The 14,670-nt window shown below is 54.9% G+C and overlaps 2 protein-coding genes across 53 annotated transcripts in view; both read left to right on the top strand.

Annotated features, from left to right (window-relative positions):
* Positions 1 to 698: 698 nt before the first annotated feature.
* Positions 699 to 7,929, top strand: NR1H3 (nuclear receptor subfamily 1 group H member 3). 3 transcript variants are annotated; one of them, XM_025266088.3, is made up of 10 exons: positions 704 to 915; positions 1,674 to 1,753; positions 2,270 to 2,458; positions 2,969 to 3,235; positions 3,614 to 3,822; positions 3,930 to 4,109; positions 4,292 to 4,391; positions 7,025 to 7,138; positions 7,358 to 7,452; positions 7,634 to 7,929. In XM_025266088.3, exons 2-10 carry the CDS (start codon positions 1,711 to 1,713, stop codon positions 7,778 to 7,780), a joined length of 1,344 nt encoding a protein of 447 aa, XP_025121873.2. In that variant the 5' UTR covers positions 704 to 915; positions 1,674 to 1,710; the 3' UTR covers positions 7,781 to 7,929. The 3 variants fall into 3 exon arrangements, with proteins under 3 accessions (XP_025121875.2, XP_025121876.2, XP_025121873.2); XM_025266090.3 differs by lacking the exon at positions 7,358 to 7,452 and having other exon boundaries at positions 699 to 915; XM_025266091.3 differs by lacking the exon at positions 2,969 to 3,235 and having other exon boundaries at positions 701 to 915.
* Positions 7,930 to 9,075: 1,146 nt separating this feature from the next.
* MADD (MAP kinase activating death domain) overlaps positions 9,076 to 14,670 on the top strand; it is a 41,050-nt gene continuing 35,455 nt past the window's right edge. For 11 of the 50 annotated variants that reach the window (XM_044929180.2, XM_044929179.2, XM_044929178.2 and 8 more), the window contains exons 1-2: positions 13,198 to 13,357; positions 13,965 to 14,561. In XM_044929180.2, coding sequence (XP_044785115.2) covers positions 13,296 to 13,357; positions 13,965 to 14,561 — 659 coding nt within the window. In that variant the 5' untranslated portion in view covers positions 13,198 to 13,295. The other 39 variants (XM_044929148.2, XM_044929147.2, XM_044929145.2 and 36 more) reach the window with 10 other exon arrangements.

Raw genomic sequence — 14,670 nt, 5'->3', positions numbered from 1 at the left:
TCTGAAACTCCCTGGAAGGCCCAGCAACCTGCCCGTCTCCACCCCTGGAGTTCTCGCAGCTTGGCCCCGGCCTGGAGATGGTGGGGAGAGCTGCTCGGCCCCTTCCGAGGCAGGGAAGGCGGAGGAAGACTGGGAAAGCAGGCTGGGGCTCGGTGTCGCAATTCCGGGCCGGGCCGGGACCTTTGCTCTCCGAGATGTCTCCGGAGGGGAGGGGACGACTCTGGAGGCTGCGGGGAGTGGGGTGGTGGTGGGGGGGTGGTGGTGGGGGGTGGTGGGGGTGGGGGGTGGTGGGGGGGGTGGTGGGGGTGGGGGGTGGTGGGGGGGGTGGTGGTGGTGGGGGGTGGTGGGGGGTGGTGGTGGTGGGGGGGTGGTGGGGGGTGGTGGTGGTGGGGGGTGGGGGAGGTGGTGGGGGGGTGGGGGGGGGTGGGGGGGTGGTGGGGGGGGGTGGGGGGGGTGGGGGTGGTGGGGGGGGTGGGGGGGTGGGGGGGGTGGGGGGGTGGGGGGGGGTGGGGGGGGTGGGGGGGGTGGTGGTGGGGTGGTGGTGGAGGGGGGTGGTGCCTGGGAGGCAGCGGTTTGTGTAAGAGGCGCTCCGAGCCGCCAGGGTGAGGAGAGGAAGGGGAGAGCCGCGGGCCGCTCTGCGGGGACATGCGGCCGCCGGGCTCGGGGGGCAGGGGCCGCGGTGGCGCCGGGCCGAGGGGCCGGCCGGCCGGCAGGGGCGGAGTCAGCGCCGGGGGCGGGGGCGAGGAGGCCCGGGCTCCAGTCGGTCGGCACCGGGCTCCCGGCCCCTGTCTTGCTCAGTTTGGGTGCCCCGGCCGCCGCCGAGGCCTGCGGACCGGGGGACTGCAGCATCCTGCTTTCCCAGCAAGGGGGCTCCAGAGACTGCCCCGGCCGGGAAGTCTGGCGGCCCGGGCACCGGTGGGTCTGCGCCTCAGTTCTGCCCTCGGGCTCTGCGTCTGCGTGTCCGGGAGTGGGGGCGGGGGTGCGGGGTGTCTCGGGGCTTTAGAAAGGGGGTCTTGGGGGAGCAGCGAGGGAGGGTGGTAATGGAAGCGCAGCGCTCGCTCTAAGCCCCAGAATAACTTGTCGCGACCAGGGGAGGAGGTCCTCTATGTGAACTGGGGTGACTCCCGGAGGCGAGAATTTTGTCCGGGGAAGTGGCAGGAGGGAGGTTTGTCTTAACTAGCGGTGTTTATCGCGGGTGGCGGGAGTCTGGATCTCAGAACTTGTCCCGGGTTCGGCCCAACGCCTGCGGTCCCCAGTGCAGGAGTAAGGGGAAGGGGCTCTGACAGAAGCCGGGCGGGGGGGCGTCAAATGTTCCCTGACATCCTGGAGCGGGGCCTGGGGAGAAAAGGTGGCACAGTAGCCAAGACATGAGAGTTTTCGGGTCGGAGAGACCAGAGTTGGGAGTCTACCTCGGCTCTGCCGCTGCCTAACTGCGTGGCCATAGGCAATTTTCTTCGTGTCTTGTAACTCCAGATTGCTCATCTGTAAATTGGGTTTAAGAGTAGCCCTGACATCACAGGGATGTTGTGAGGAAGGCATGGCAAGCCTTGGCACAGGCACTAACACATACATGGCAGGTAAACATAAGCTGATATGTGAGGATAGATAAAAGGCAGCATCAGGAGGGGAAGGGACCCAGTTTGGGAAGAGTGTAACCTGGATCCTTCCTGCAGGACAGTCCCTTGGTAATGTCCAGGGCTCCGGGAAGAGATGTCTTTGTGGCTGGAGGCTCCTGTGCCTGATGTTTCTCCTGGTAAGCGTCTTCACTCCAGCCCTCTCCCCTGAGCCTGGGCGCCGGCTCCTCTCCTCCTGCGGGAATCAGCCTCCTACATGACCTGCCTTCTGCCCACCCCTGGAGAACAGTTCAGAGCTGCTCTGGGTGTTGCTGACCTCCTTCTGCCCAGGCTGCCTCTGCGCTGGTTCTCGTGCCTGGCCCTTGCAGATAACCTGCCATCCTTCTCAATCCGGGCTTGCTGCTGGGGAGGCTTGGCATGTCCAGAGCTTACCCAGCTTGGCTTTCAAGAGTTCTGTTTGATCTCTGAGATGGACGGACTTCAGCCCCCGCCCAAAGGACAGAGTTTAACGTCCTCATTTAAGGCATTGAGGTGCAGAGGACTACAAGCGGCTCACCCTAGAGCCCACAACAATCCCAGGGTCCCAGAACCAGAGCCAGCGTTTTGCTGCCCTCTGTGGGTGGAGATAGACTTGCAGTTTCCCAGGAGAATGCGGGGGGACCTGAGGCCCCCTGTGTCTCTCTTTCGGGGTTCAGACTCTGCAGTGGAGCTGTGGGAACCAGATGCACAAGATGCAAGCAGCCAGCCCTTGGGAAGCAGCAAGTGCATCCTCAGGGAGGAATCCAGCACACCGCGGTCCGCAGGGGGCACTTCGAGGATGGGGCTGGAGGCGCCAGAGCCCGCGGCCCTGCTCCCTGGTGTGGAGGCCCCTCCAGAGGCCACAGGTGAGGAGCTCCCAGATTTGGAGGCGGGGGCTCCCTGGATCCGGGATCAGGACTCTTTACCTTATGAGATCAGGGTTAAGTCCAAAGGCTTTGGCGTCAACTAGACGTAAGTGATCTGAGTGTAAATCCTGCATCTGTCTTAGGCTCTTCACTCCAGTATTCTTGCCTGGAAAATCCCATGGACGGACGAGCCTGGTGGGCTACAGTCCATGGGGTCGCAAAGAGTCGGACACGACTGAGCGACTTCACTCACTTTTAGGCTCTTCTGAGCCTCAGTAAAATGGAAATAATAAGAGCACCCATCTCATAGGTTGTTGTAAGGATCAGCGCCTGTAAGGGCTCAGACAGTACCTAGGACAGCGTGGCGTATGAGAGCTACTTTCTTAGAATAGAGAGACTAGTCTTGGTATAATGAAGTGAATGAAGGTCACTGAGTGCTCAGGGCAGTGGCCAACTGGGCACTAAGCCTTCTCCCCAAAGAAGAACATGAAGGCTCTTCCCTGCATCCAGAGCTTCGTCCACAAAAGCGGAAAAAGGGGCCCGCCCCCAAAATGCTGGGGAACGAGCTGTGCAGCGTGTGCGGGGACAAGGCCTCCGGCTTCCATTACAACGTGCTGAGCTGCGAGGGCTGCAAGGGGTTCTTCCGCCGCAGTGTCATCAAAGGGGCACGCTACGTCTGCCACAGCGGGGGCCACTGCCCCATGGACACCTACATGCGCCGCAAGTGCCAGGAGTGCCGCCTTCGCAAGTGCCGCCAGGCGGGCATGCGGGAGGAGTGTGAGTGTCTGGACACCAGAGCTGGGGGCGGTTAGGCTGATGGGGAAGAGGGGACATGTGGCTGCCAGGGTCTGGGGGCAGACAGGCAGCTGAGTCTGCAGGCCTTCCTAAGAGTGGATTAAAGTTTCTTCTTTAGGGACTTCCTTGATGGTTAGGACACTGAGCTTCCACTGCAGGGGGCTCAGGTTCCATCCCTGGTCTGGCAACTAAGATCCCACATGCCACATGGCATGTTTTTTTTTTTTTTTTTTTTTGTATCTTCTTTGTCTTTATCCAACACTCTCTGCTTTTCTGGAGCCTCAAACTATTCCTGTGCCCAATCCCCGTTTCCTGTCTCCCCACTTCTCCCCTCCTCACCCTGTCCCACTCTCTCCTCAGGTGTCTTATCAGAAGAACAGATCCGTCTGAAGAAACTGAAGCGGCAAGAGGAGGAACAGGCTCAGGCCACATCTGCACCCCCGAGGGCTCCCTCACCTCCCCAAGTCCTGCCCCAGCTCAGCCCGGAGCAGCTGGGCATGATTGAGAAGCTGGTGGCTGCCCAGCAGCTGTGTAACAGGCGCTCCTTCTCAGACCAGCTTCGAGTCACGGTACCTGAGAGACTTGGGGAAGAGACGGCTGTGCCCAGAGCCCCAGGTGGCTTCTTGACATCCAGCTCAGGGCGCTTTGTTTCCTTCCTCCTTGCCTTTCCGGGCAGCCTTGGCCAATGGCACCAGATCCCCAGAGCCGGGAGGCCCGTCAGCAGCGCTTTGCTCACTTCACTGAGCTGGCCATCGTCTCCGTGCAGGAGATTGTGGATTTTGCCAAACAGCTGCCAGGCTTCCTGCAGCTCAGCCGGGAGGACCAGATCGCCCTGCTGAAGACGTCTGCGATTGAGGTGGCTGGCGGGGACGGGGGTGAAGGGAGGACCTGAACAGGATGTCTGTGGGAGGAGCCTCCAGCCAGCCCCCTGGAAAGCCATGTCCTCCCTGCTACCCCCCAGCCCGGGAAGTAGGGGTGAGGGGCCGTCCTTTCCTCGAAGGTGCCCCGGGCCGAGACCAGCCTGATCACTGTGTGCAGGTGATGCTCCTGGAGACCTCTCGGAGGTACAACCCTGGAAGTGAGAGTATCACCTTCCTCAAGGATTTCAGTTATAACCGGGAAGACTTTGCCAAAGCAGGTGAGGACTGAGCTCACAAACGGGCTGGGCTGGATGGACACATGCATTTTGTCCCATCATGCAGGGGGTCCATAGTGACTGCAGAGCTGCAGGCCCAGGGTTTGAGCAGCTCCAAAGGGAAGGACCCACCTGTTTTTCCAAGACGGAAAGTTGAAATGCTGATAGTTTTCCCTTAACTGCCCCACACCGATTCCTGATCTCTGTTGCATTAGGCCAGTGGTTCTCAGACTGTGCTCCCAGGAACCTGAGACAGGGTTTCCACAGTGTCACCTTAGAGCAGACATGTCCTTCACCCTAACTTTAGCCAAACAAGAAGCTCCATTTAAATCTGCATTATATGTTGTGCTTATGAATAATATTTTGCTTGAAGAAAAGATTTGCTTGACGAAAAGCTAGGAAAAATACTCGAAAATCTCACTGAGTCCTTTAGTAGTCAATCACGAAAAACCTTTCACAGACGTGCTCTTTAAGGATCATGCGGACTGATTTCCTCCTTTTCAATTGCGCTTTCTGAGGAGCCGTGACATTGGCGTTAGAACACAGCAGACATGCCCAGATGGGGCAGTTTTAGGATAAGAGGGAACACTTCTGTCCCCATCCCATAGCTGGAGTACTTTCTCCAAGAATTAGTTCACAGTGCGGTTCTCTAGCTGATGTTTGCTTGCAGGCTAAGCAGCGTTGGTTTCCTCATATTCGGTTGCTGGTGATGTTTGTGCTGTGGGAGAAGGGCTGGAAGGTAGAAGGTGTTTTGGAGGGACCGGACTGAGGCTGAACAAGAGACTGAGTGGTTTAACACCTGAGTCAGTGGCTCTGTAAAATAGGGCTGATGCTGACTCCATTCTCAGGTTTGGAGGATCCTGGTTTCCAGGGCAGAGTTCAGAAAGGTTTCTGGTGACTCAGGCCAGCTCTTGTCTGGTCACAGGCCACCCATTGAGCTTTCTAGGTAGGCCTCCCTTCACCATAGGGCATAGGAGGGCTGTGTGGGCACCTCTAGCCTTCTATAGTGCCCAGTGTGCTGCTTGAACGTAGAGACACCTAATAGGAGTGATGTAATGACTTTTTCCTGCTTTAGAAGCCCAGCCCTGCCCCCTTTCTCTACCCAACCACGGCCTTCTCCTTCATAACATCCTCCCTTCTGAACCCTTGCCTGTTCTCACGTCTGCACGTATCTTTCGGCACTTACGGACTTGGGCTATCTGAATCTGCATCTATTTATAGATTCATTTATATAAGCGGTTTTCATGTCGTAGTGTTTGTCTTTCATTTCTTATGTTTTCAGTGAGGGGAGCGGTGCTCTTTGGGTAGGTCTCCCTCCCCCTCTACCTCCACTACCACATGCTGCACGTACGTGTGAGCAGCTAGTGACGTGAGCCGACCACAGTGGGGGTGCTCACTCAGCGAGCAGCAGTGGACCCTCACAGGAGGTAAAACTCCAAAACTGGTTCGTCCTCCCAAGGGGCTGTTCAGCACCATCCAAGGCTGGACACCTCACCAAGAAGGGCTTTCTAAACAGAGCTTGTCCATTAAGTGTATCAAGACACACTTGATAAACATCGGGGTGAAAGTACAGGAAGTGACTAATCGAGAAGCCTGGAATGGAAAAGTTAGCAGATGGTTGCTAAAAGACATCTGAGAAAACCTAGGGGATGGGTAGGGTGGAGAGAGTTTGACTGTGTTTGGGAGAAACGTTTGTTAGAACGCTATCCTTTAGAACAAGTCATGATTTATTGAACTTCAGTCTTCTCAGTAAGAAGACTGGTTCTATTTTTTTTTTTTTAATTTATTCAACAAACACTTATATGGCAGTTATTTTATGTGCCACTCATTATTCTAAGGACCCATTATGAGATAGGTAGTATTATTTCCAGCCTAGAGATAGGAAAACCAAAGCCCAGAGAGCTTAAATAACTTACCCAAGGTCACACAGCCTAGGAAGTGGTAGAGCCAGGACTCAAACCCAGGGAGTCCAACAACAGAGTCCACACCCTCAACACACTGCTGTCTGCCCTGTGATGGAAAATGAAATGTATTGCTACTATTCAAAGTAAGGCCAGTTGCCAGTGAAGAAGTCTTTTTGTAAACAAACATAGAGTTGCCTCTATTTCTAGTAATGTGGGACCCTGAAGAGTTCTAAGAAGAATTCTAACAATTATTATTGTGATTATTTAATTCAGCATGTCCTATATGCTGGGTTCAGTGCAAAGGGGTCTGTATGCTTTACCATTTAACCATCACAATTCTATAAGTTCAGATATGATTCCCACCTCACAGAAGAGACTTAGCGAGGCTAAGAAGCTTATCCAAGGTTACACAGCAGAGCCTGGGGACTTCTGACTGAGTTTCCTGATATCTTCCTAAATTGAGCTGTGCTGCCCATGTCACGGGACTCACCAGGTGGCTCAGTGGTAAAGAATCCGCTTGCCAGTGCAGGAGACCCAGCTTCAGTCCTGGGGTCAGGAAGATTCCCTGGAGAGGGAAATGGCAGCCCATTCCAATATTTGTGCCAGGGAAATCCCATGGACAGAGGAGCCTGGTGGGCTACAGTCTCTATGGTTGCAAGAGAGTTAGACATGATTTAGGGATTGAACAACAAAGCCCATGCCACAGTCCCCAGCCTCTCTTCTTCCTCCCAGGGCTGCAGGTGGAGTTCATCAACCCCATCTTCGAGTTCTCCAGAGCCATGAACGAGCTGCAGCTAAATGATGCTGAGTTTGCCTTGCTCATTGCCATCAGCATCTTCTCTGCAGGTGCGGAGGAGGGGCAAGAGGGAAAACCAGCGAGAGACTCAAACCAGAGAGGGCTGCAGGCGCCTTAGGGCAATGATCGTGGGGGTGGAGGCCCTTGCTGTGTTCCTGTGGGATAGGAGAGGTTGGGTGCGGCAGGTCCCTATTTCTGGGGTTGTGATTTGGGGTATGGAAATGAGACCCTGGCCAGACCTGCCACTCAACTCTGTTGGTGACCTGTAGACCGGCCCAACGTGCAGGACCAGCTCCAGGTAGAGAGGCTGCAACACACATATGTGGAGGCCCTGCATGCCTACGTCTCCATCCACCACCCCCATGTGAGTCTCCCCACTGTCCCTCCTCCCCACAGCTCATCCCCAGAAAACCTCTCCCTTCTAGAACCCCTCCCTGACTGCATCCAGCACAGACACTTCTCTGCCTCTCCCACAACTCCCCTACCCCTGGCCCCTCTTCCCTGGGGAGAGACAAAAGGCCCTACTTGTCCTTCTCCTTTCCTAGGACCGACTGATGTTCCCAAGGATGCTGATGAAACTGGTGAGCCTCCGGACACTGAGCAGCGTCCACTCAGAGCAAGTGTTTGCCCTGCGCCTGCAGGATAAGAAGCTTCCCCCGCTGCTCTCTGAGATCTGGGACGTGCACGAATGACAGTTCCTCCTCCGTGTCTTCTGTTTTCCTGGGCTGGATGACTGAGGCTGGGTGGCTGCCTCCTAGAGGTGGAGCCAGATGAAGGACAAACATTCCTGAGGGCTGGGCAGGGGAGATCCTCACGTGGCATTAAAGGAGAGTCAAAGGGTTGGGAGTTTTGTGGCTGCTGAGTAGTCGGGATATCCACACTGTGCTCCACCTGAACACTGTGTGAACCCTGTCAAATGGATGAACCTGGGGGCCCCTTTGCACTAGGCTCTCCAGGCGCTGCCCATACTGCTTCTACCACTTCCTGTTTTTCCCCACAGGGCCCCCAGAGAAATTCTGCACTGTCCCTCCTCTTGGCTGTAAGTGCCTCGGGGCTGCCACACTCTCAAGAGGTCTGGCACTGTTTGTATCAGTTCCGTTCAGTTCAGTCGCTCAGTCATGTCCGACTCTTTGCGAGCCCACAACTGCAGCACCCCAGGCCTCCCTGTCCATCCCCAACTCCCGGAGTTCACTCAAACTCATGTCCATTGAGTCGGTGATGCCATCCAACCATCTCATCCTCTGTCGTCCCCTTCTCCCGCCTTCAATCTTTCCCAGAATCGGTCTTTTCAAATGAGTCAGGTCTTCGCATCAGGTGGCCAAAGTATTGGAGTTTCAGCTTCAGCATCAGTCCTTCCAATGAATATTCAGGGCTGATTTCCTTTAGGATGTTTGTAGAGGAAGACCAAACTGAATTCAGAAGGAGAAAAACCGATTTCTGGATTGGGGGGTGGGAGTTGGGGCCCGACCACCGGAGGCGGGAAGCTAGTGTGTCCTTGAGGGTCCGCTTCCAGACTCAAGAGGAGGGAGGCAGGTCACAAAGTGACAGCCTCGGCCGTGAGAGGGGACCTCCTTTTACCAGTCCCATTGCGCCGTAAGGGGCCAATGAGGTGCTGAGGCTGGGAGGCCTGCTTCCCCTTCAGGGATCCCGGTGGGATCGCGCGTTGTCTTTCTCTGGAGAGGGGTGTTGGATTTATTTTTCAGAACCAACGCCTCAGTCGCGCACCTGTATTAGCGCGTGCAGGTCCAATGCCTCGATTTTCCTGAAAATCAAAGGACAATAAGTCCTTCCTCTTGGCCCGCAGGCCCTGTGGGACTGGGGTGGGGGTGGGGGGTGGGGAATGTCCTCTGAAGCCAAGGGGAGGCTGCCGCGTCTCGGGTTGAGCCTCTCAGAAGGGCTGGACTGCATTTCCCAGCGGGCCCCGCGGCGCCGCCCACGCCCCCTTCCTTGGAGCGCACCGGGCGTAGGTGATAACGCGGCCGCGCCTTCCGGCCTCGAGCCGCCCGGCCCCGCCCCCCCTCCGCCCTCCCGAGTTGGTAGGCTCCGCCGCCTCGGCCGCTGGCTTCCCTGCACGGGCGGCTGGGCGCTTCCAAACCGCGAGCGGGGGGTGGAGAGGGAAGTGAAGTGAAGGGGACGGCGAGAAAGTCTGAGAGCAGCTTATTTTGAGAAGTCGCTTCCAGGGTGAACGTACCATCATTGAAATGGGCTCTATTACAGTGTCGAACTGAAATGTTTGCGCAACCGACACCCACAGCAGCGTTCCCGTGGGCCCTCCCCTTGGCACGTACGCGCCCCATCGCGCTCCTACTCCCTCACGCCTAGGTGTGTGCGTAAACGCCCTTCTCCCGAGACCGGCTCCGCCCTTCGGCGCTCGGCTTGGTGCAGCCCTGTCCCCCCCCCACCCCCGGGGGTGAATGGTACGGCCCCCGGCCCCTCAGCCTCCCCTTCCTTCACCTAGTTGGAGAGGTGCGCGCCCCCCTGGTGCAGACGCGGAACTGGCTTGCGCTCCGAGCGGCGCCGGGGCCGGGGAGCCACTGACGCCCGGCTTGCCCGGGGACGTCCAGCCGAGCCCGGCCGGTCCCCCTAGGCCCGGGAGGTAGGAAGGTCCGGACCACTGGGGGCCCTAGGAAGGTGTTGGGAATTGGGTTCCCCGGGGGGAAGCGGATCCTGGGAGGGAACAGGAGCTCCAGGGGGAAGGGGTCTCTAAGGAGGCCCCAGAGGCGTGTGAGAGGGTATGGGGGTCTCGAGAGGCAGAGCAGGGGTCGGTAAGGAATAGGGGCGGTGGGGCTGGAGGAGGGGGCGTCCGGGCCGCTGAGGGGGTTCGGGCTGCGAGCCTGGGCGCAGCTTGCGGCTGCAGGGCTGGGTTCCTACGGGGCGGGCTGGCGGCCCTGGTTCCGGGGCGGGGGCGGGGGGAGAACTGTCCAGCAGGTGAGGGGGCGGGCAGAGCTGTCCAGCCCGGGGGCCCGAGCCGTGCTAAGCACATGGCGAGCCTGTGTGTGTCTGTGTGTGTGTTTCTGTGCGCGTGTGTGTATGTGTGTGCGCGCACGCGCGCGGCTTATCTTTGGTTAGGTTTTGAAGAAGGACATTTGGTTCTTCAAAAATATATATATATTTTTTTTTTAATTCGGTGTTTCAAAATTGGCTTGTTGGTGAGTGGAGACGCCGTTGTTCATCTTTACTGCAACAGCTTCCCTGCTCGTCCTCGTGCACCTCTAAATTCGCCCTCCTATTCCTGTCCTCCCCTCTTCCCCATCCCTGCCTAGCGCCTGCCTCCTTGCTCTCATTCTTCCCCAAGCTGGACCAGTCTGTGCTGATGCGCTTGCAAGGTCACTGCCTGGGGAGGAGGGGGAGGGGAGAGAGCCTCCTGTCGTTGCTCACGTCAGCGAAGATGTCATATCACTCTCTGGTTCCTGTGGCTTTACTATTAACATCCTGCCCCAAACGGGGGACAGATCCAAGGAGCTGGTCCGTGTGACCGTTTGTAAGCTGAAAAGACACAGATAATTTCAAGCTCTGTGGATGCAGTGGATGGTAACTGTGTAGAACTTCAGCAGGTAGGTTTGCGTTTGGAGCTTGATGCCTTTGGAATATAGGGGCTAATAATGATGGGTTCTACATTTTGTAAATGTGGTTGAGGCTAGAGGCCGAGTGGGTGGATGTGAAGACAGAGTGTTGAGTTATAGGTCGTGTTTGTTAGAGGATCCAGAGTCTTTGTGAGGAGGGGAGAAGGGAGCGAATGGGTAGGAAAGCCTTAGTTATCTCTGCAGTCTGAATAACTGAAGGCAGTGGCTGTTGATGAGATATGAGCCGAGGCTAAAAACCCATCCTGTCGCTAGTGGCCAGAATGGTCACGGCGTCTCTGGGTCCTTGTGGCTTTGGATGGAGATGAACACTGTAGAGCATGATAATGATTTCAGTTTTATCAAGTGATTTTCAGTTCAGAGGGGGCTGGGATCCCACCAAGGATAGAGGTCCGATGCCTAGTATATCAGTAGAAGATGCTTCAGGTGTGATCTTCTAGATTTTTGGTTGTAAAGGGCTCCTGGTTTTCAGTGTAAACATAGATTTAAAGGCTCAGCCTTGAGCCCTGGTCCTGCGAGTTCTGTTTTATTTTAAGGTGCTTTGGCTCTCACTAGGCATTTTCCACATGATTCTTTTTTTTTTTTTTGGAGCAAACATTTTTATTGAAGTGTGGTTGACAGTACACTGTTATGTTAGTTTCAGATGTACAACAGTGATCTGACGTTTAAATACATCATAAAATGACCACCACAAACACGTAATTGTTTAGAGAATGAGTTATGTTTTTACCCATCTTCCCATTTCATTTCTGTGTTCCCCTCCCCTTCTCATTCCGCTTGGGAGGAGCTCTGTTAACAGTGCTCTACATTCTGCAGTATGCTCATGATTCCATAGCAGTGGGGAGACCCAGAGGGCTCTTGCGGTGGCAGTGATGCCTAGAAATGAGTATACGGCAAGCTTGGGAACGTGGTTGTGGTTGTATAGAAGGGAGGTAATCTCTTAACAAAATCCAGAATTAGGACCAAGTGCAAACTAAAGGCACATGAGGGAGGAGATAACCTGATAATCAGTAGATGCTGTCAGTGGAAGAGGCTTCTCTAGATTCAAGGAGAATGAATGGTTATGGGCACCGGGCAGCTCTGGGGTAGCAGCTGCTAGCACTGTGCGGTCACCACGCAGGGGAGGGGCGGCAGCTCTGCTATAAATAGTGCTGGAGCCAGAGTTGCTATGGAGACAAAACTGAATCCTATTACCTGCAGGCCCTCTATGGGGAGCAAGGGAAAGGAGGGAGAAGTATTTTGAGGATTGGAGAGGTGCTGTAAATAGTTTTTAAAAATGGTTAAGTAGGAGAGAAAAAAAGATATAACTTCTCATCTAGATCAGGTAGAGCCTTAAGCCTACAGGGAGTATTTGCATTGTACATGCAGCAGCAAAGAAGGGAGTGGTGTGTAAGAGTGTGTGTAGTGCAGTGGGGTTCTGTGTGTGCAGTGAACAAGGTCCTAGTGTGGCCATGTGTTGGGCACAGAGGTGCAATGCTGGAAGTGCTGAAAGTGGCCTTGGCATGAAGTGAAACATTTTGTTTAGGGAAGTATATGGAAATTGAACAGGAAATAAATTGCAGTTAAGACATGGAGTGAGTAAGTGCTCAGTCGCTCAGTCGTGTCTGACTCTCTGCGACCCCAAGGATAGTAGCCCACCAGGCTCCTCTGTCCATGGGATTCTCCAGGCAAGAATGCTGGAGTGGGTTGCCATTTCCTTCTCCACGGCAAGACATGGAAGCTTTCCCTAATTTTGGACTGTGGTTTAGAAATTTCCCTGAGCACCTCTCCCTCTCTTCACAGAAATCCTGTTGTTTCTGCCTTTAGATTCTTTATCTCTAAGATCCAGAAGGACAGGGCCTCATCCGTGTGTATTGTATCACTGATTCAAATCCTGGAACCAGAGTAGAGGCAGAAGACTATGATTCAGCACCAAGGGCAGAGCTAGTATCTGTAGCCTCTTGGCCCCTTTCTTGCTTAAAGAGGGAAGAAAAATGGAATGGAGGCAGCAGCCGGGGCAGAGAGAGCCCTCGTTTGAGATCACATGGGGTAGAGTAGCCGTCTTTTGTTGTTGTCTGAGTGCAATTAAGTATAGTCTATAGGGTGGTTTCACATCAAGCTGAACGCAGAATGTTGGAACAGAATAATTAGGTTTCCACCTAGAGCTAGGAGTGCAGATTAGTTCTGATTACAGAGTCTGGTTTGATCCTGATGTATCCTGCAGCAATCCTGAAAGTGACTTAATTTTTGTTATTATGATAATTGAGTCCAGATTGGAGTGACCAGGCCTCTTTTTCAGAAACAGCCCCAGAAGTGAGGCTGGAAACGCCCTGGTTTGTAGGGATGGGAGGTGAGCCATTATTTATCCTACTTCTTGACATGTGACTCTGTGAGCTCATAAGCTGGGACAGAGCTCTAGACTGGGAAAAGTGTCATGTTCTCCTATCTTTAGTAGTAAAATGGAAGATTTTCTGACCTGGGTTGACATGGAGAGGAAAGAGTCCCTCAGGTGAAGCAGTGGATCTTATCAGTACTTTTTTTCCTATTAGACTTGGCTTTTCAGATAACATCAGAATTCGTCCTGCAAACGTTGACTCCACGCCTGGTGCCTTGAAGTTTCTCTGAGATGAACTGATGAATTGGAGCCATGGTGCAAAAGAAGAAGTCCTGTCCTCGGTTACTTGACTACCTGGTGATCGTAGGGGCCAGGTAACCAGGAAATGACTGATTTTGTCCAGTCATCTGGGGTAGCCACAAAATCTGTAAGGAATCCCCTTCCCTACTCCCACATTGCTTTGCATATCTCATTCTTCCGTTATTTGACCCTGATGGGAAATTTGCTGCCAGTTGGAAAAACAGAACAGGCGGATCGAGGCTACTGGCCTGGAGGAAGAGAAAGAGCAAACCTCTGCTCTTAAATAGCATCTTTGTGATTTTGAGCAAATACACTCTTATCTACTTCAGCTTCCTTATTTCGGAAAAAAGGAAAAGTACGTTGTGCTCCTTTTCTGTCTACCCATGCTCCTTGGGGAATTCATTAGCTAACTCACCTTGAAAGATGCTAGTCATCTTACAGTGTAGTGATAATTTTACTGTCGCCATTTGCCTTTCATTTTAGGATAGGCATCTTCATGGCAACGCAGACCTCAACGTGGCATGCTTTCCCAGGTCCTGCAGCTAGGTTACCTTACCCAAAGAGCATTTATTTCTCCACTGTGGTTAAATTATTATTATTATTATTTTCCTTTACTGTGGTTAAAACCCAAAAGAGCATGCTGTCCCTTCAGGCTGCTGACCTTGTCTGTATGTTCTCCAGGCACCCGAGCAGTGACAGTGTGGCCCAGACTCCGGAACTGCTACGGCGGTACCCGCTAGAGGACCACGCGGAGTTTCCCCTGCCCCCAGATGTCGTGTTCTTCTGCCAGCCGGAGGGCTGCCTGAGCGTGCGGCAGCGGCGCATGACCCTGCGGGATGACACCTCTTTTGTCTTCACCCTCACGGACAAGGACACTGGCGTCACCCGATACGGCATCTGCGTCAACTTCTACCGCTCCTTCCAAAAGCGCGTGCCTAAGGAAAAGGGGGAGGCCGGGCCAGGGTCCAGGGGGAAGGAAGGGCCCCGAGCCCCCTGCGTCTCAGAGGAGGTGGGTCCCAAGACCTCGGAGAGCGGCCCATCCCTGCAGCCGCCCAGTGCCGACTCCACCCCGGACGTGAGCCAGTCTCCGCGGGCCAGACGTCGGGCCAAGGCGGGGAGCCGGTCTCGCAACAGCACGCTGACATCCCTGTGCGTGCTCAGCCACTACCCCTTCTTCTCCACCTTCCGCGAGTGTCTGTACACCCTCAAGCGTCTGGTGGACTGCTGCAGCGAGCGCCTGCTGGGCAAGAAACTGGGCCTCCCTCGAGGCATACAGAGGTATGGTTCGCTGCCGCTGCTCGAAACAGGGGAGGCATCTGGAGTTGAGGTGTAGTTGGATGGTGAGGGGCGTAGGGATTTCCCTCTAAAGCCTGAGGTCCCTCAGACC

The sequence above is a fragment of the Bubalus bubalis genome, chromosome 16, assembly GCF_019923935.1.
Source record: "Bubalus bubalis isolate 160015118507 breed Murrah chromosome 16, NDDB_SH_1, whole genome shotgun sequence".
Classification (NCBI taxonomy): domain Eukaryota; kingdom Metazoa; phylum Chordata; class Mammalia; order Artiodactyla; family Bovidae; genus Bubalus; species Bubalus bubalis.
Note: the sequence above shows the minus strand (reverse complement) of the source record. Positions and strands in the feature narration are given on the sequence as shown.

Bases quoted from the DNA above. Each gene is read 5' to 3' on its own strand.
- NR1H3 (XM_025266088.3), top strand. From the start codon at position 1,711: ATGTCTTTGTGGCTGGAGGCTCCTGTGCCTGATGTTTCTCCTG. The intron at 2,459-2,968 runs GTGAGGAGCTCC...CCCTGCATCCAG, and splicing joins GGCCCCTCCAGAGGCCACAG to AGCTTCGTCCACAAAAGCGG. The intron at 7,139-7,357 runs GTGCGGAGGAGG...GGTGACCTGTAG, and splicing joins CATCAGCATCTTCTCTGCAG to ACCGGCCCAACGTGCAGGAC.